Consider the following 20,532-nt stretch of genomic DNA (forward strand, 5'->3'; position numbering starts at 1 on the left):
CCCAGACCAGACTTTTCACGGGCCCTTTTATAGTTAATTTATAGCTTAAAAAAACAAAAAAAATGATGAGAATCGTCCCCGGCCCTGTCAGCTCCACCCTTGGGAGCATGAACTTTACGCACAACAACGAAGTAGTTATCAAATAAATAGGTAGGCTACTACGCGCACACCGACAGCCCCCTTACCCGTAACGAGTCGCACTGAGCTTGCGAAAAATTCTTGTGACCGCTCAAACTTTAAATGACTTCATGGCTTCAGATAAAAAGCTGAACCTATGCGGCGCAGCTTTTGTCCTCTCATATGTAGGGTCCGTGATAAGGCAGTTTCGGTTTCAGTACAGCACAGGGTAGATGTTTTCCCTGTTCAGATTTTGAATGCCGGTGATGGGATCGGCCAAATGAGCTTTGTTTACATCAGTGATTCCAGGTGAGCCCTCTGTGGTCTGTCTCGTTCGATAGAGAATTCTATCTATTTGCCGGCAGATCCATGTGGGGCCCTCAACTGGCTCTGCTTGTCTCGTACTAATTCATATCAGCTCAGTACTCCCCACTCGGCACTGGACCCGACCAAAGGGACTTTGTTTCCATCCATGGGGTCCCTAAGGTGGTCCCTCTTGTTTCGCTCAATACCTTGTTTAGTATTTACTCATGATCTGCTTGGCGTATGCGCTGAAAAGGTTCGGAACCGCTGCTGGAAACTCAAGCATCCAAAGCCGAGCTACACTCACTCCAGCAACTTTTCGTGTTCACGTATACGCTTCGAGGACTTGGCGATTGACGTAGAGAACATTAAGCAGTCTTCTTTCAGTTACTCACGTTCTAGACAGTTAATGTTTCTTTCTGTGAACAATTTTATAGCACACCAAACTTGTATCCTTTCTTAAAATGAAAATAAGTACTACACACAATAAAACACCCATTTATGACATGTCTGCATTTACAAATAATACCTTCAACTTCCTCATTTATCACTTATAATTTTCAAACTGAGACGATAAAATTTAAAAAATTACAAATTTCCAGCTTTGTATACCCGATTTATGAAAATATTTTGCGTCTGAAACCCATTTTTGTCTTCAAATAAAGTTTCCCATCCTACTACGTATAGAGTCAGACTTTCAATAATTCCTCCAGTAATCCGGTGTTTTTAGGCCGGTTTTCTCCGAGCATAGAAGAGGAAAACAGTGCGCACATGTTTATGAGCAGAAGTTTGTTATTTAAATAGACTTTTTCAATCAATCTGCAGTAATTCGGCGATTTCGTTAACCCAGTACACCCTGGTGTGATATGTGCCAGATTAGCGAGAGTCTACTGTACTAATAATTCATATCTCTATTAGTTCTAGAAAAATTGAATTCCATCAGCCTTTTTTTTTTTTTTGCTGGTAATTTTTCAGTTTTTCCCCTCAAGTTTTTTTTTTTGCAACACTGATTTTAACCATCCTCATGCCCCGTTACTGAAGACAATGTCCTATTTACAGAACTAAATGGGCTATAGCCCAGGGCGGCAAGTTCAGAAGGTCGGCAAATTTGAGGATTGAGTGGCCAAGAAAATTAGCAAAATGGGAGAAGGGCGGTGAAATTTTTATAACAGTCAAATAAACCCACCTCTTCCCAGACAGCAAGTGACCGTGTCAGTGAGTGACCTAGAGAGTTTGCAAGCACGTGAATGAGCAAGAGCGGGAGTAATGAATGATCAAATGAGTGGCATAAAGAGTGAGGGACCAGTTCAGTGAGTGGCCTAGAGTCAGCCGTCAGAAGCGTATACTGGGCCCTCGGAAAAAGTAATTTTTCTGAGCCCCCTACCTGGCGAGACACGTTTACTTTTAAAATTTTAAACCAGAGGTCCCTCTGCATTTGAGGCCCCCGACCGCGGGAAATGCGTTAAGACGGTATTGTCTAGAGCGCGTGTAAGTAACGAAACAATTACCAAAACCAGCGTCAAACACGTGTGTGACCAAACAGGGTGCAAACATGTAAATGACTAAAAGGTCCGTCCCACGAGAGTTTGCTAGGGGACGCTGGGTAAGATAATTAAAGTTAATAAAAGTCTTTGTCGGACATAAACCGCAAAAATAACAGCGGGCGTGAAGTAAACCGCACTTGCTCGATCATTCACAAAGGAAGACGCTCGTTCCTCTGCCTTTGTATTGAAAGCCTTAAAAATTATTGCTTCCCCGAGGCCCGAGACGACCGCGGATCCTGACAAAGACTTTTATTATCTTTAACTTTAATTATCTTATCCAGCGTCACCTAGCAAACTCTCGTGGGACGGACCTTTAAAAGAGTGACTTTAATACACGAGTGGGGGAAGGGCTATAACATGGGATGGAAAATTCGTGGATAGAGTAGTCGAGAAAATTAGACTAGAGTGGAAGGGCGGTGAAATTTGAATAGCCTTCAAATCGGCAAAACCGTAAATGCGCTTCGGACTGAACATCTAGATTACTCTCAATCTCCTAACCTGAATCTCTGGTTCGGTTTCAAATAAACAACTCATAAAGGATGAAAACTTTAATTTGGAACCACCTTAGCAGGAGTTTCAGAGAATTACTAATCAGGAAATATAAAATCTTGGAAACACAAATACACGAAATACTAAATGGTAAATCTTGCTTATTCGAATAGGACGTCAAGATAAAATATGAAAATGTTTTTAAATATGAAAATATAGCATTGAAAAGTTATTGAAACAAGTATAGACTGTTTTCGATAACAAGAAATAATTGACGCATATTTCAATAAAATATGTGGGTACTAATTTGTCTGCATAATTAAGAAAAATTTAAGAGTAAAAAAACTTCCTAATGAAATTCTAATATTGCACGATTTAAAATAATAAATTTCTTATTCAATTTTGTGCAGACTATATGGTTGTCAAAAACCTATTCAAAAACAGTTTTTCGCCACAGATACGTTAAATAGCAAAAACTTACTTTCATGTAAATTGAAATGATTTTCATTATTATTTAATTATGATTATCAAGTGCAGAATATTAATTTTCAGATTTTTTGTCTGAAAAGATGGTGGTTAAATTTAATTCTCGCAGAACATCCGACTCCACACAATCAATTTTATATAGTGGATTCCACTTATAACGTTCCTCAAGGCCGAAACATGGGAAGAGGAGGTAGGTTTGGTGCCCCGGGCGCTGGACCGGAGGGGGGGGGGGGCGTGAATTTCAACATTTTACCTGCCCTTTAACATTACAAGGGACACCAAGATGCTGACCAAGCATCTGGTTGCGGCACTGCTCTTAGAACCTTTTCCCGCTTAGTGCGATTCATTTTCGTGGTTCCATCTTCAACTAATGCTCAGACCATAGAGACGCTTTAAACGATTTTATGGCGGTTTTTGGAAAAGCATTATACGTGCGATCCACTTATAATGTTTAATCCAGGTACTTATTTCAAATTACAAAGGCTTTAATTATTAGATGGGGCAGAGGCCTATATTTTCATAGATATTATAGAGAAGCTATGTGTGTTCAAATGCTCACCTTCTGGCGCAGGTCTTTTGAGCTACGTTTTCGAGGAAGGGGGGGGGGGCTTTGTTGAGATTTTTCATATTTTTAGGCCCCACTATAGTGAATTTGTAGAGAGAAAATCAAAAAATGATAAGAATCGTCCTGAGCCCTGTTAGCCTCACCCTGTGGGGGAACCCCCCGTTAATGTCATTATCAGTGAATCCGTAAGCGAATGCAGCTTCATTCTCTGGGAAAACCCCAGATGTGCTACAAAAAGTAATAGAATTAATTTTCTTAATATCCATTTATTTTAAAATTTTAAAATTTTTGCTTACTGAAAACAGTTTTTTTCGAAGACATGGTGATTTTTTGATCCACGTCAAGCTTGCGGGTTTCAGGACTGAATTTTAAAAAAAAGAGATAACAAAGGCTAGAAAACGATGATTCATCTTATTGGATGGCTTGTGCTTTACTGCGCGTTACCAAGAAAACTGAAGGGTGTACATTTTTTTGCCTCTCTACACGAGCCCTTAGGCGCTAGGGGGTAAGCGAAAAGGCAGCGTGACAGCCGAATCGTATGGAATCCCTGTAGAACCTTGGTGGGAATACAATTGACCCTCCTCCGGCTATGACTTCTTTATTTTTCGACCTTACCAGCAGAAGAAATCTCAAGGTGAAACTTGGGGAACAAATTTTAGGGAAAGGAACTTTGAGAAAAAAAGGAAATTAATTAAAAAAATTAAGGATTAATAAAGAAAAAAAGTGAGGTAACTGGAGTTATGTTTGCTTGAAGGCTCTTGGGAGGGGCGATCGCCCCTTCATCTATTGTTTAAAGGCTCTTGGGGGGGCGATCGCCCCCATCGCCCCCCCCTGGATCCGCCACTGTCTCCAACTCATTCAATTGAGAAGTGAGGGAAAATGAAAGAATTGTTGCTTGCTCGCCAAGGAATCGCTTCACGTGCAGAGGCTCTTACAGAGATATCTGCTGTGCAAATAGTTTGGGACAGCCTCTATAATGCATCGTGTAGTGGCACTGGAAAAACACTTTACAGGGACAAAAAATGTCGATGACCTTGATTTGTGGCATTACGAATCTCCAGTGAAGGCTGGTGTTGTTACTATAATTGGTGTTGGTTCGGATGAATACTCTACCACTAAGCTGCAGAAGACACTTGCAACGTCCCTTGTGGGAGTTGCTTGCACGGTTCGAAACATCCAGTAATTTGTAGAAGCAAACGACAAGTGGAAAATGAACACAACTCAACTTTTGCATGAAAATGTAATTTATTCAGTTCAAACTAACATTTAAACATAAGATTTTTTAACACATAAAACCCTCGACAGAATTGTGTAATCTCACTGGTTTGTGGTCAGTCAATAATCAGTCAATTGTACAGTCCATAAACTGCAGGCCAGACTCAATGTAGGAAGTCTCTTCGGTGTAGCCCAGTTACTTAGTTCTCAGAGCCTCTTGGCTGAGGGCCAGATCGGCACCAGGTGGGCCTCTTGGTTGAGGGAGGGCCAGATTGGCAACAGGGGGCCTCTCGGTTAAGGGCCGGATTGGCACCAGAGGGCTCTCGGTTGAGGGCTGAATCAACAAGATGAAATGTTATTGCACATACCCTTGACGAGGCCAGCTCCTTTGTTATTTTTCGTCCGATGTCACTTAGAGAAGGTTTTTTATCTATGAAAATAAAACAACTTTTCGATTTCGGACCTGCCGGGAAACAGATTTAGACAACTGAGCTATCACATAATGAACAGACTATTGGATAATTTTCCCAGCCTAAAGCCAAATGAAATGATTGTATGACAGATAACCGCCGAACTAGAGGGTTTTAGTTGAATGAGTACTACAAAGGAAGAGAGCGTGACCATGTACGGAAGGTATTTAAAGGGAAACTTCCAGCCGCACGTGTCTAAACAAGCCAATTGGCTTCAAGGTCATTTAATTTACACATGATCACGATCAGCCTTGATCGTCGCCACACGACCACTGCCGCCGATGAAAAACAACAAAAAGTAAACATTCATGCAATGACGGTTTCAAATTTTTATGCCGGGGGCCCACGGATACGTTACAGACTGACATTTTCTTTCTTTACAGCGTATATATGAGCAATGAATAAGACTGCACGTGGACAGCCTCTGGACTCAGTCAATAGCTCTTAAGGCCCATTCACACGAGGCAAGTGCTTTAGTTGGTAACTTAATTTTAACTTACCGATTCTTCTTGAAAGTGTCCACACAATAAGTGGTAAGTAGACACTCATTGGATAATTTTTACGGAGGTGAGCGCAGTTAGTGCTTCAGTCTACTCAAATCCACGGAGAGAGACAGACGCAATGCGCTGGAGTATAATAGTAATGATTTTTTATTTATCTGGCATTCAGAGAGGTGCTTTTTTAAAGCTCATAGCTTTCGTAACGATTGATGAAGATGATCAGGTAGAACTTAAGAATACTGCGATTAGAGCCACATTATATGATATTTAAAAAAAAAAAAAAATTTATTCACTTTCACTTACCCAAGAAGGGTATAGTTATGTGGTACACATTAAGGACGATGTATATTCTGACTCCAATTGAAGAAACGGTTGATAATATTTCAGTTCATTTAATTTTAGAAAACTATTTACATAGGTTAACAATATTAATTCCACATAATAAAAAAGGAGAAACTTTTTTCTCACTTGCGCGAGAGCAACACACTGAGCAAGAAGGTCACACAAGGGAAACAGTTCGATTGTCCCCCTTTTTCACCTCTGCCACCCACACATCAGGAGGTGCACGTAAGGGGGCGAGAGATGACGCCCCAGGGAAAAAAGAATACACAACATATTATAAACTTATGTAAGTCATCGAGAAGAAATATAAGATTTCTCTATTTTTCCTCTAAGTTGTAAATATTGATTATATGATATTTTAATGGAAGTTAAAGGGGAGATAAATTATATATGAATTATGTAAGCTGAAAATACGGGAGAAGATTCTTAGCATTCGTAGGAAATTCTAAGGGTTAAAAATTAAATAATAAAAATTCATTAAACATAAAAATTATTTCCGAATTTTCGAAATTATTTTTTTAATTTAATCTATAGAGATGATATCTTTATGTTAAATATTTGATCATGTATTTTTACAACATATTCGAACCCCCCCCCCCAGTTTTTAATATATAAATCCTCCACACCTGATATATATTTTTGAATCTTCAATTTTTTCAACTCTTGACATCACATCGCCAGAATATTCCATAGATTTTTCCAACATCGAATAATTTTTAGCTTGTTTGTTAAGGTAATTTCCATTTCTATAGTTCAACAAACATTCATGGCGAAGATATTTTTCAACAAACTTGAAGGTTGTGTCCTCTGGCCACCTCACCATCTAATATTTCCGCGGAATTCTAGCGAAACTTCAGGAGACGACGGAGCATGAACAGGTTCACGCTTGAGATCAAAATAAACCCCTCCGTGAGAGAGCAACAAAGACCCCTCCAAGAGCGGCAGGTCATGCCCACTGGCGCATGCGCATAGGTCTACTTAACCGGAAAAAATAGAACCGTTCTTATCTCACTTACCAACTAAATCACTTGTGCACTTGCCAACTAAAGCTGTGTAAATGGCCCTTATTGTCTGCATACATTGCATCGTACTTGGCAACTAAAAATTAAGTTATCAGCTAAAGCACTTGTCTCATGTAAACAGGCCTTTAATGACAATAGCAACCCCCCAGGTGACGACATACAGAGAGAAATGATGTCACTCCCCTCTGTTATAACAGGAGAGAAATTTTTTTTGTCCTGCCAGTGTCGACAAAAGAAAAGTTATACTATATTTAGGAGCTGGTTAATTTTCAGCTTGTTGATAAAAAGAAACATTTAATAGAACCCTGTGTGCAGGGCATAGTATGAAAATTTCAGCTGTTATTATAAAGTCCAGTCATAACTAAAACTGCTGGACGGTTCACTCAGTAAAATGTCTCTGGAAAATTACCTTCAAGACTGATGATTTAGTAATTAGCTGCTGGACAATAATAACAGTGGAAATCCTAGCAACATCCATCACATACATATCTGCTTTATTATATTTGAAAAATTAATTTTACAAATACTGATCATGATAAATAAATAATGCAATTAATTTTTATGAAATACAAACCTTGCAGCTTTGGCAGCAAACAACCAGGAGGAGAGCTAACATGACCAGCATGGGATATGCCCCATATTGGAATTGCATGCTGGAGACCTTCATATAAAGCTTTAAGAAATTCTATGTAGTACCCCATTGCACCTGGATTGCCTATACATTCATAGAACAATTGTGACTAAAATTGACAAGTGAATTATGAAGATATCAACTTATTTAAAAAAAATTAGTCATATTTCTTCAATATCTTATAAACCCTTTTCAACTAGCTAATAGTGAAAAAAGTTTTAGTTTGTGAGTTCAGTACAGCTTGTATACATTAAAATAGCAATAGCATCTAAGTTAAGTTATGAGAATTCGGTGCAAGACCATTTGATGTCATGGAATCAGCTAAAACATATGGCGATAAGATTAAAGAATCATAATTTTATGTAAAGAAAAGTTTGAAAGGTTTTGTTACACTGTGTTTGACAAAACCTTACACTAACTGCTGTGCTGTCATGAAAGTATCGTAATGGTTTTGGATCACAAAAGCCCAGGTTTGGTCCCTACTATTACACAGTGGTGGTCAGCTCTGAAATTAGTCTTCTCAAGTTTACCCACTTTGAGATGTGGGTGATGCCAGTTCCTCATATTATACTGGAGATTTATTTTCTTATAGTTTACTGGGGGGCAAAGCCCCCCTGACGCCTACGGCGTCCAACTCCTCCAATGGAGCTAACTACTCGTCACATCTTCTTTAATTATAAAGCAAAATATTCCTCAGGCACTGCAAATGCCTGCAAAATAGTTGTTCATTGCCAGTTTCCCATTCTGATTTCGATAAGCAATGCACTGCCATCATGAATACAACAGAATACTCGATGCACTTCAATACATACGTGATACACCACAATACATACGTGATACACCACGATAGGCAAAGCAGCACAATAAGAAATGCACCACTATATGCAATGCACTACCATATCAGCAATACAGGAAATTAAGTAGTGATCCACTATATATGGTTTATCACAACACACAAAGCACCACTATCGGCAAATAAAGCATAATACTCAATCCACCACTATATGCAATGCACCAACATCATAAGCCAACATCATCACTGCAAAATAAATAGTGTACCATGATAAGGAATGCACCACAATGCGCAATAAGCGATGCATTGCAATAGGCAAAGTACCATGATATGTACCACAACACACCGTAAGCACTGCATTACAATAAGCAATACAGTGCAATATGCAATGCATCACAGTACGTAATGTATCGCATTGAACAAAACAATAATACGCAATGCACCACAATACCCAATAAGCACTGCATTGCAATAAGCAATACAGCACGCGTTGCACTACAATATGCAATGCATTACAGTAATTCACCACCATTTGCAGTGTACCACAATAAGCAATACAGTATAATATGCAATCCACCACAATATGCAAACATGATGTATCGCATCAAGCAATGCAGAATAATACGCAATGCACTTCAATAAGCAATAAGAACTGCATTACAATAAGCAATACAGCACATTATGCACTACAGTATATAATGCATAACAGTACAAATCAACAACCAGCAAAATCAGCAATGCACTGCAATCAGCGAAACATTGCAATAAGCAATTTACCACAATACGCAATACAGACTGCATCGGACTGCATTATAATAAGCAATACAGCATGCGATGCACTAAAATCAGCATTGCATTGGCAATGCACCACAATAAGTAATACAGCACAATAGCAATACCCACTGCATTACAATAAGCAATACAGCACAATACGCAATACAGCACAATAGCAATAACCACTGTATTAGATTAAGCAATACAGCATGCAATGCACTACAATATGTGATGCATAGCAATACGCAATGGATCACAATCAGCAATACACTACAATAAGGCATACAGCACAATAAGCAGTAGACACGGCATTATAATAAGCAATACGGAACATGATGTACTACGTACTGCATACAATACGCAATGCACCACAATCAGCGGTGCACCACAATACACAATGCAACACAATCAGCGGTGCACCAAAATACGTAATGTACCATACAATACGCATACTGCATTGATGCATAACAATACGCATACTGCATTGATGCATAACAATACGCATACTGCATTGATGCATAACAATACGCATACTGCATTGATGCATAACAATACGCATACTGCATTGATGCATAACAATACGCATACTGCATTGATGCATAACAATACGCATACTGCATTGATGCATAACAATACGCATACTGCATTGATGCATAACAATACACAATGCACCACATTCACCATATTGCAGTGCACCACAATAAGCAGTAGGCACGACATTATAATAAGCAATACGGCACACGATGTACGCACAACACGCAATGTAGCACAAAACACAATGCGCAATATGTACTGCATTATAATAAGCAATGCAGTATGCGATGCACTACAACACATAATGCATAACAATATGCAATACACACTATAATAAACAATACAGCTCAATATGCAATAAAGCACTATACATTGCAATAAGCATCACAATATGCCATAACCACTGAAACACAATAAGCAAGCGATGCACTATAATCAGCGATGCACAACTATTTGCAGTACACCACAATAAGCAATACAGCCCAATACGCAATAAGCACTGCATTGCAATGAGAAATACAGTACGCGATAAACTATAATGCATAACAATTAGCAACGTACCACCATCAGCAATGCACCCCAATAAGCAATACAGCAAGCGATGCACCACAATACATATAACTATATACAATACAGTACAATAGGCGATGCATCACATAAGCAAAGCACCATAATAAGCAATGCATTAGAATAAGCAATACAGCACGCGATGCATCACATAAGCAAAGCACCATAACAAGCAATGCATTAGAATAAGCAATACAGCACACGATGCATTACAATACGCAATGCACCGAAAACAGCAAAGTACCACTATTTACAGTGCCCCGCAATACAGCATAAAACGTAATGCACCACAATACGCGATGTATCGCAATAAGAAAAGTACTGTATTACAGTAAGCAATATATTACGTGATGCACCACAATAAGCAATACAGCATAATACGCAATGCTACACCATCTGCGATTCCGTGCAATAAGCAATACACCATTTTAGGCAATGCAGCACAATAAGTAGTGCAGCCTTATATTAAGGGCACCATAAAAACAATGCAGCACAATAAGTAGTGCAGCCTTATATTAAGGGCACCATAAAAACAATGCAGCACAATAAGTAGTGCAGCCTTATATTAAGGGCACCATAAAAACAATGCAGCACAATAAGTAGTGCAGCCTTATATTAAGGGCACCATAAAAACAATGCAGCACAATAAGTAGTGCAGCCTTATATTAAGGGCACCATAAAAACAATGCACCACTATATCAGAGCCCCACATTAAGCAATACAGCACAATGTTTAGTGCACCACCATCGGCAATACAGCACAGTGCTTATTGCACCACCATCAGCAATACAGCACAATAAGCAATGCGCCACCACAGGCAATACAGCACAATAAGCAATGCGCCACCACAGGCAATACAGCACAATAAGCAATGTGCCACCACAGGCAATACAGCACAATAAGCAATGTGCCACCACAGGCAATACAGCACAATAAGCAATGTGCCACCACAGGCAATACAGCACAATAAGCAATGTGCCACCACAGGCAATACAGCACAATAATTAGTGCACCGCCATATTCAAAGCACCGCAATAAGCAATGCACCACTATATTCAGTGCACCCCATTAAGCAAAATACACCACAATAAGCAAAACACAATGCATAATTTACCCCCCTCCACAATACAGCACAATAACAAATACACCACCACTGTAGGCAATACAGCACAATAAGCAATGAACCACAATACACCATAAGCACTGCATTAGAATAAGCAATATGGCATGTGATTCACTAAAATACGCAATGCATAACAATGCGCAATTTGCCAATATTTATAGTGCACCACGATAAGCAATACAGCACAATACCTCATGCACCGCAATACCGCATAATATGTGATGCATCGCACTAAACAAAGCACCATAATACGCAATGAGCCACACTAATCCATAAGCACTGCATTACAATAAGCAATACAGCACTCAGTGCACTACAACACGTGAAGCATCACAATCAGTAATGTAGTAATGTGTGTAATCAGTAATATTGTACACCACAAATAAGCAATGCAGCATAGTATGCGATGCATCGCAATAAGCAAAGCACTATAGTATGCAATGCACCACAATACGCATTAAACGCGGCATTACAAGGAGCAATACAGCACGCAAATCAGTAATGCACCATTATTTTTGCAATGCAGCACAATGCGCAATGAGAAGCAAGTATTCATCCTCGACTCAAAATGAAACCTGTCAATTTCCCCATAAAGAGATCAGTCCAATGCCCCGCCCTGGGTACCCGGACCCTGTGTGTTGGGAGCACTGGTGATGTATACATACCTCTGGGTACATGCACAAAACTTGATCCCTACAGGTCAAGCGTTTCCCGATGTTCTCAGGAGTTAAATGAAAACTTGACCCAAAATCGCAACTGACTTCCATAACACAAAAATGTAACAGATTTCCGTCACTCAAAAAACGTCACCCACTTCCGTAACATAAAATCGTCACTAATTTCGGTTGCTTAGAAACAGGCCCTTTTGGAGTTTGTGATTTTATATTATAGAATAGATATTTCTTCTCAGGTTTCATTATTAAAGAACTTTAGTTGGTTAATCGTAGCATGCAGCTTTTTCAACTGCATTCATTTTAATTTCACTCTGAATAAAATTCTGTCTGTTGTCATGTACAAGGATGACGTCATTCTCTGCTACCATATGAAGGTTTTTTAACAACTGACTGTTGTGAAGATATATTTTTTGGAAAGAGAGAAAATTCAACTACCCCTGCGGGGAATCGAACCCACATCCTTTCACTTTCCGGGTGAACGCCCTAGACCACTAGTCTACAGAGGCACAGAATCTCTCAATCTTTCCTTGGAGCTCGTGTACACTGAAAGGGAGCGTACATGGACGGCGGACCAGACTCACTGACATTGGACTGTTGTGGACTGGAAACACATTGCCTGGTCTGATGAGTCTCGGTTCCAATTGCTTTGAGCTGATGAACGTGTACAGGTATGGAGACAACCTCATGAATCCATGGGCCCGACATGTCAACAGGGAACTGTTCAAGCTGGTGGAGGCTCTGTGATGGTATGGGGCGTGATATGGGACCCATGATATGTCTCTTACAGGTGACCGGTACGTAAGCATCCTGTCTGATCACCTGCACCCATTCATGTCCATTGTGCATTCCGACGGACTTGGACAATTTCAGCAGGACAATGCAACACCCCACACGTCCAGAATTGCTACAAAGTGGCTCCAGGAACACTCTTCTGACTTTAGACACTTCTGGTGGCCCCCTAAATCCCCAGACATGAACATTATTGAACATATCTGGGATGCCTTCCAATGTGCTGTTCAGAAGAGATTTCCATTCTTTCTTACTCTTACGGATTTATGGACAGCCCTGCAGGATTCATGGTGTCAATTACCTCCAGCACTACTTCAGACATTATAGTTTGTTTCAGGTTAACTTTGCAGTGAAGAGAAAGGTAGAGAGTGTATTCCTTCGCCGCAAAATATAGTTTCCATACATCGGAGGTTTCTGATGATCATTTATATAGAATATTTCAAATTTTTTTATGATTTCGAAAAAGATACTAAAAAATACCGTTTTGAACCAATGTATACTTGTTTAAAATTTTTAAATTAGAAAAAATATTGGTTACCTTTATCAAAAATCCATGGCGAGCTCAAGAACATTTTGGCGCGATTTCCAAGAAATTTTCCCCGCCAATATCACTGTCGTGCTTTTTTTTTGGTTGCACAATTATATATATATAATATCGTCGTTTTGTTGAATTTTCCATTCAGTTTTGAATGTAGTTATAGGCCTACGACGAATATTCAATCAGTTTTTTTTTTCTCCCGAAAATAGCCTCCAACAAATTCAGATATTCACTCATAGATTACAGGAAGTGTCCCTCTTTCACGACAGCGCCGATACTGTTGTGAGAGGCTCTCTTTATGGGTGTAGGTTACGGTTCCACTCTTTATTACGGCGCCCCCCCTTTTTTTTTAATTATCTATTTCTTGCCGTGTTCGTAGCATAGGGGTGGTTTCTGAATTCCAATAGCCGATAGCGGAGGGTGTTGGCATAAGTAATGTCTCTTTTGCGTCCACACCAACTTCTCCCCCACAGCACACACAGAGGCTGTCTCTCCAGATAAATATAAATAAGCAAGGGAGAGAGAGACCCACAATGGTTTAGGCTTGCAGTGTATTTTTTCCTTATGTGACAGTTGTATCTTTTCACCAGAGATAGACACGCTAAAACGTTCTCCGTTCTTTTTGGCAATAATGCATAAAGCACGTTATTGAAAGGAAGAGGAATTTTGGATTGCGGATGGCCTGATGGAACACATGTTAGAGCAACAACAATTAATAAGTAATAGAGAATCCAATAGTTCTACAACTTCAAGTCAGGATTCCATAGAATGGGAATCCGTAAAAAATGACTAAAACTGTAGTGATAACAAGTGGCATCGACGTATATGCGTTCGGGTGGGGGAGCGACGGAAATTGCGGCAAGAAAAGTGAGTAAAAGAATTCTAAATTTTTCCATATCATTTTTATTATTATTATTTGGGGCTATTCCCAAATTCAAACGTGAAAACCGGGTTAATAGGAGTTACTAAGATACTTTTCAATAATAAAAAAATGATTTCAAAAACCGCACTTCAATTTCTGAAAGTATCGACGATGGGTGTTTTTTTCATTAGCTAATTGTTACTAACTGACTGCAATTTTTTCTACAAGCATTACGTTATACGAAAAAAATATTTTTTTCTGCGAGATTGGCGAGAATCAGCCATACCTTAGCATCGATACATAGGTTAAGAGGCTTTCGTTGTCATAGCAACGAGTGATGCGGTTCCCTCGTAGCTTCCTCTTCACTGCAAAGTTAACCTGAAACGGACTATAGTCGAGTCTATGCCATGTCGTGTTGCGGCACTTCTGCTGGCTCGCGGGGACCCTACACGATATTAGGCAGGTATACCTGTTTTTTTGGCTCTTCAGTGTATATATACAAATATATATATATATATATATATATATATATATATGCGTACCTTTGTTACATGCTCTTTGCCCCCCTCCCCCTGGAAAAAGTTGAAATGACAGCCCTGTCTTCGACAATGCACAGCAAATTTTGAAGATGTACATTTTTTAAGAATGCATATTTTATTAAATGCTGACTTTTTAATAAAATTTGTTCGAGACAACTTTCAAAAGTACAGTGCAAAATGTGTGGATTACAAGATCCGATTTAAATAAAACAAGGTGAACCAGATAGTTTTACTGCATTGTCCATTATTTTTTAAAGGGATTTGTTCACATTATACTGTTCAATGTAAGTGTAATTGTTTTTGACAAATGAAGCACTTTCATTTCTAGCTCTTTGCTGAGCATAGTAAATATTGTTTATGTCACTTCATGCCTATATGACAAATACAGAAGACAACTGAATGCTATTGGGTAGCATCAGAATCACAAACCTAGAATAGGCCTATGCATCCAACTGCCTTGAAATGCAAACTGTTGTTTCACCTATTTGCACCATAATTTTGAATGGTGAATGTACAAGAATGTTACTGTACAAGACCATGAAGTAATAAATACAAAATTATTTTTCCATTCAGACAGAAGTTTTTAATGACTACTATACTTGTTGAGCCCTCAAACTAAGCAAATGAAAATTAATCAACCAAATGGTCCACATACACCCCCCCCCCCGCCAAATAACCTTAAAAATGATATAATTTCTGCTTTGGCAGAATCATTAATTGCATTCTCCACCATTTGTAATATATTTGGCAATATATCAATGATTTCCTGCTCAATTAAAATCAATTACACAAATTTTGTCGATAGGATTTTGTAGAAAAGTGGGACAAAAACTAGAAAGTAGGACAAAACCGAGGAAGGAGGACATTTTACCAAAAAGTAGGAAAAGTAGGACGAGTGGGAGCCCTGTTCATGTAATACGTAAAACAAGATTGTGAAAAATTCTATGAATGGAGTGTTTGTTATTTTCACAGTACATTCAGGTATTAATGGTTCAGGTTATGAACTAACATTTAAAGGATTGTATGATATGCTCATAAGTTACACTCATATCTGCTGATGTACATGTGAATTTTTTGAAGTTTTATTCTCATTTCATCTATAAAACATGGTAATTAGACAAATATACGTGATAGACCTTAGATTTTAGTTAATAACCTGGATGGAACAGTAGCACGGTTTGCCTTGATATTCAGGTGTCTGGCACTAAACGCACAAATCATTTTCCAGAATAACAAAAGAACAGTTACTTAGCTAACTAAGCCTGCTCCACTTCAATTCACTCTGTGCTAATTCAGATGCTGTCATACTTCTTGCAGCAGTCTGCTGCATTTTGCTTCCTAGCAATATGACACCAACGATTATGAGGAACTATCTCTTGGATATTCACCCCTCAATTAGCAAATAAAGTCTTTCATCGTCTCGGTTCAACAGCAAGCCAAGGGAGAACGATCCCAGGATTAGTCCATGAGAACAACTAATGCTCTGACACTTGAAGAGATATCAAGGAGAAATTGAAATTATGCAAAAAATTTAATTTTTAAAGTGAAAAATACAAATCATACCTACATTTTGGAACCTCATTTTTTAGCTTTCGTTTGCAGAAATGTGTTGGATGAAATTTGAATGTTTCCAGCTTGAAGGGATTTAGAGGTCACACTGATACACATGCGAATTTCACATACCTTTCAAGTTTTTTTTTTTCTGTTTGCGACACTAGATCCATTTTTTTTCAATCTTAATTCTATAAATGCTGATAATTTAGTGAAATTATTGAAATACAAGGCAGTGCACATATTCAAATGCACTTTTAAAATTTAAAAGCAAATTAGTCACTTAAGCTCACAACATGTGTTGTTAAATTTTTTTTTACAAATAAATACAAATACAACGCCACAACAGACAAAATGCCCAATGAGGTGGCTGATAAAAAGATGCCCATAAAAATATGAATGTCATATATTTCAAAAATACAGCAACCCAATTAAGAATGCAATTAACACAAATTATAAACAATATATACACATGATAAAATATTATACAATGCCCATAAAGAATACTTATGGTTGTCTTATTCTAAGAATAGATAGCTTCTCGATTAACCCCAACATGTTTATCGTATTTCTTTTTAAACGTGTCAATTGTGCTACAATTTACTACCTCCGGGGGTAAGCTATTCCATTTATTAACAACCCTATTAGAGAAAAATTCCCTGCGACACCATAACCTTGCATTGTCCCTCACCAATCGATACTGGTGTCCCCTTGTAAAAGCAGTCGATTGGCGGTGTACTGAAAGTTCATGGTCCATCCTATCCATCCCATTGAAAATTTTGTACACTTCGATCATATCTCCTCGACACCTGCGTTCATCCAATGTAAACATATTCAAAAAATGAAGTCTCTCTTCATAACTCAAGCCCTGTGTGCCAATAAGGACATGCGTAGCTCTTCTCTGCACCCCTTCAACCAAGTCTATGTCCCTCTGTAGGTATGGTATCCAAAACCTTACAGCATACTCCAGTCCAGGACGAACTAAGCCTCGAAAAAGCGAAGAATGACTTTAGGAGAACGCGAAGAGACCTTTTTGAAAATGAGACCAAGCATTCTATTCGCTTTTTTGACAACCGCTGAACAATGTTCAGAAAACTTAAGTCGCTCGTCAATGAGAATTCCCAAATCGGTGACTCTAGTTGCATCCGGGATAGTGACACCATTCAACTCGTAAGAGAACCGTGGGTTGTTCGAACCAAAATGAGCGTCCATGCACTTATCTACGCTAAACGTCATGCCCCATTCATTTGCCCATGCTGCAATCTTGTTTAAGTTGGTCTGGAGCAACTCCCTATCGCTTTCATTCCCGATTACCCCCATTAGCTCCACATCATCTGCGAATTTGCTAGTAATTCCATCGATACTCTGATCGAGTTTGTCGATAAAAAGTGAAAAAAGTATGGGGCCAAGGACACTTCCCTGAGGAACTCCACTTGTGACGTCTGTCCAACCAGAGAATTCCCCGTTCACCATAACTCGTTGCGACCTATCTCTTAACCATGATTCTATCCAATTCAGCAAGTTGCCCCCTATTCCAATCTCGTGTAAACGCTTCAAGAGTTTGCCATGTTGGACCCGATCGAATGCCTTCTGGAAATCAAGGTAAACAACGTCAAAATTTTTGCTCTTACCCAAAGCCTTAGTCACGTAATCATAGAAGCAAAGGAGGTTAGTTACACATGACTTCCCCTTCCTGAACCCATGCTGATTATCCGACAATACATTATTCTCGTCTATCCACTTCACAAACTGCCTTTTGATGATAATTTCCAAAATTTTCGAGAGGGAGCTCATCAAACTCACTGGACGATAATTTGACACCACTTCTCTACTGCCCTTCTTAAATATCGGAACAACGTTAGCCAGTTTCCAATCTCTCTGGATGATACCCTCGCACAGATATACAGGAGTAGTGTTTACTCCTGTATATCTGTGCGACTGGCCCCAACAATTCATTAACACCTGGTGCCTCATTAACATTCCTGGTGCTTTGCTTGCACATACATTTTTTAGAAGATTTAGGACCTCCACGTCTTCTACTTGAATATTGTTGAGGGTTTTATTACCCCATACAACACCCGTATATCGAATATCATTATCTCCATTAAAAACCGACGCGAAAAAGTCATTGAAAGCACTACACATGCCTACATTGCTCTCTACCCTAGAGCCTCCTATCGAGAGGGGGCCAACTGTCCCCTTACATCCATTATTGACGTATCGAAAAAATGATTTTGGGTAAGAGCCAATGTTATCTGCCAACCTAGATTCAACTTCCTTTTTACTATCCCTTATCGCTTTCTTCAAGTCTTCTTTTATCAGTAAACAATGATAGGTCACCTCGTCCACTTTTATACTCTCTGAATGCTCTTTTTTTTCAAGATAAAAGTTCCGCACGCTATCCGTGAACCATAGAGGGTGTGATGTACAAACACGCTTTTTTCGAACAAAGGGTATGACGTCGTGCAAAACAGAGGACAGCTTCGTACTAAATTCTTCCCATTGACTTACCACCCCTACTGATTCCAACCGGTCTTTGAAAACTTCCGCTAACCTTCTTCTCAAAACATCAAAGTTAGTTCTCCGAAAACAAGGAACCAGTCTTTTGTTATCAACCTTATCCAAGGAAAAGTTACAGTGAAATCTGACGATACGATGATCACTGGAAGAAAACTCTTCCCCCACCGAAACATGTTCAACTAGATCCTCAGAACTAGTAAGAACTAAATCCAAAATAGCAGTAGCCCTAGTGGCTTCTCATACATGCTGATACAAAAAATTTTCGAGCACCAACTTAAGAAAGTCTCTTTCATACTGATTTCCAGATGAAAGGTTCTCCCAATCAATACCCGGGTAATTGAAATCCCCTAGTATGAGAACCCTCTTTCGCTTACACATGTAGGAAATTTCATCATGAATTTTGGCGATGTACAAGTAGTTTTGATCCCTATTCGGTGGATTGTAACAAACCCCAACAATAAGCTTATGACGTCTTTTGTTCTCAAGTTCAACCCATATGGTTTCAATATCACTTCTCTGCACGTTACACTCTCTAGCCTTCAAACAGGATTTCACGTATATCAACACTCCACCCCCTTTCCTATCAGATCTATTTCTCAAAAAAGTATCATATCCTGAGATGTGTAAGAAAGATTCATCCCCATCATTTGCCCAAGATTCTGTAATGGCTATAAGATCCAAGCCCTCCACAACTATCATAGTTTCTAAAAAAATCTTTCTTATTACCCAAGCTCCTGGCATTTATTAATTTTTATTTATAATTTTTTATATTTATAATTTTTGCATTTGATAACTGTGTGCTTTTTTCTTCCAACAAATTAGTTTTGAAATTATCTATTAATTTTAGAATTTTTAAACTAATTAGTGAATAATGTAATTAATTGAGGCACTTAATTTTTAACAAGTTAGTCAACTTATTCAAGGGTGTGGGGGAAGGTAAATTGAACTGCACTGCTGGTGCGGAGTGGAAAAAACGTTAAGAGCCACAGTTCTAAACCTTTGGAAGATTATATCAATTATGTCAGTACCCACATTGTCGAAAAATTTCAATAAAATGATTTTCGCATTTATATGACGTCTTTACCTGTTTGAGTGTATAAACCTCTTTTATACGATGTGTCGTATAAGTGAGGTTTCATTATATTGAGCTCGAGCTCACCCCCCCCCCCCGTCAACGTTTTGATTAACTTTATACCTATGCACAAGGGGGGGGGGGGGTCTGTGGACTTGATCTTACTGGCACAAATTTTCCATGGAACACAAAACATTAAGAAATTTTAGGGCTCTTTCACATGGAGCAGATGCGGGTCTGGAAGAAGGTTTTATCAATGGTTTACAAATGGAGCCTATCAGACGATGTGGAATGAAACTCGCAACTCAAAAGTGTTCGTTTCGGCCTGGATGGCATCTGCACCTATCAAAACTTTGTGTGGGCTCTGCATCTGCACAAACATGTTTTGTACATTAGGTAGAATGGGGTATTCACACAACGCGGGTCCGGGTGGTAATCCCCCGGCTACTTTTAAAGCTGATTTTAGCTGGACATTTTTTAATTATTTGCCATAAATACCCTTAAAAACACCA

The 20,532-nt window shown here is 38.9% G+C and overlaps 1 protein-coding gene across 3 annotated transcripts in view; it reads right to left on the minus strand.

The window, feature by feature from the left end:
• Window positions 1–20,532, minus strand: part of sturkopf (lipid droplet associated hydrolase sturkopf) — a 134,535-nt gene that overhangs the window by 109,382 nt on the left and 4,621 nt on the right. For 2 of the 3 annotated variants that reach the window (XM_089236503.1, XM_089236505.1), the window contains one exon: window positions 7,628–7,768. The exons of the other annotated variant lie outside the window; for it this stretch is intronic. In XM_089236503.1, the coding sequence (XP_089092629.1) occupies window positions 7,628–7,768 (141 nt within the window). The remainder of the gene's footprint in view (window positions 1–7,627; window positions 7,769–20,532) is intronic. 3 annotated transcript variants of the gene reach the window in all.

Source organism: Pholcus phalangioides, unplaced genomic scaffold, assembly GCF_987345545.1.
Source record: "Pholcus phalangioides strain wild (caught in Gottingen) unplaced genomic scaffold, Ppha-v1.0 ptg000009l_1, whole genome shotgun sequence".
In the NCBI taxonomy this organism is placed as follows: Eukaryota; Metazoa; Arthropoda; class Arachnida; order Araneae; family Pholcidae; genus Pholcus; species Pholcus phalangioides.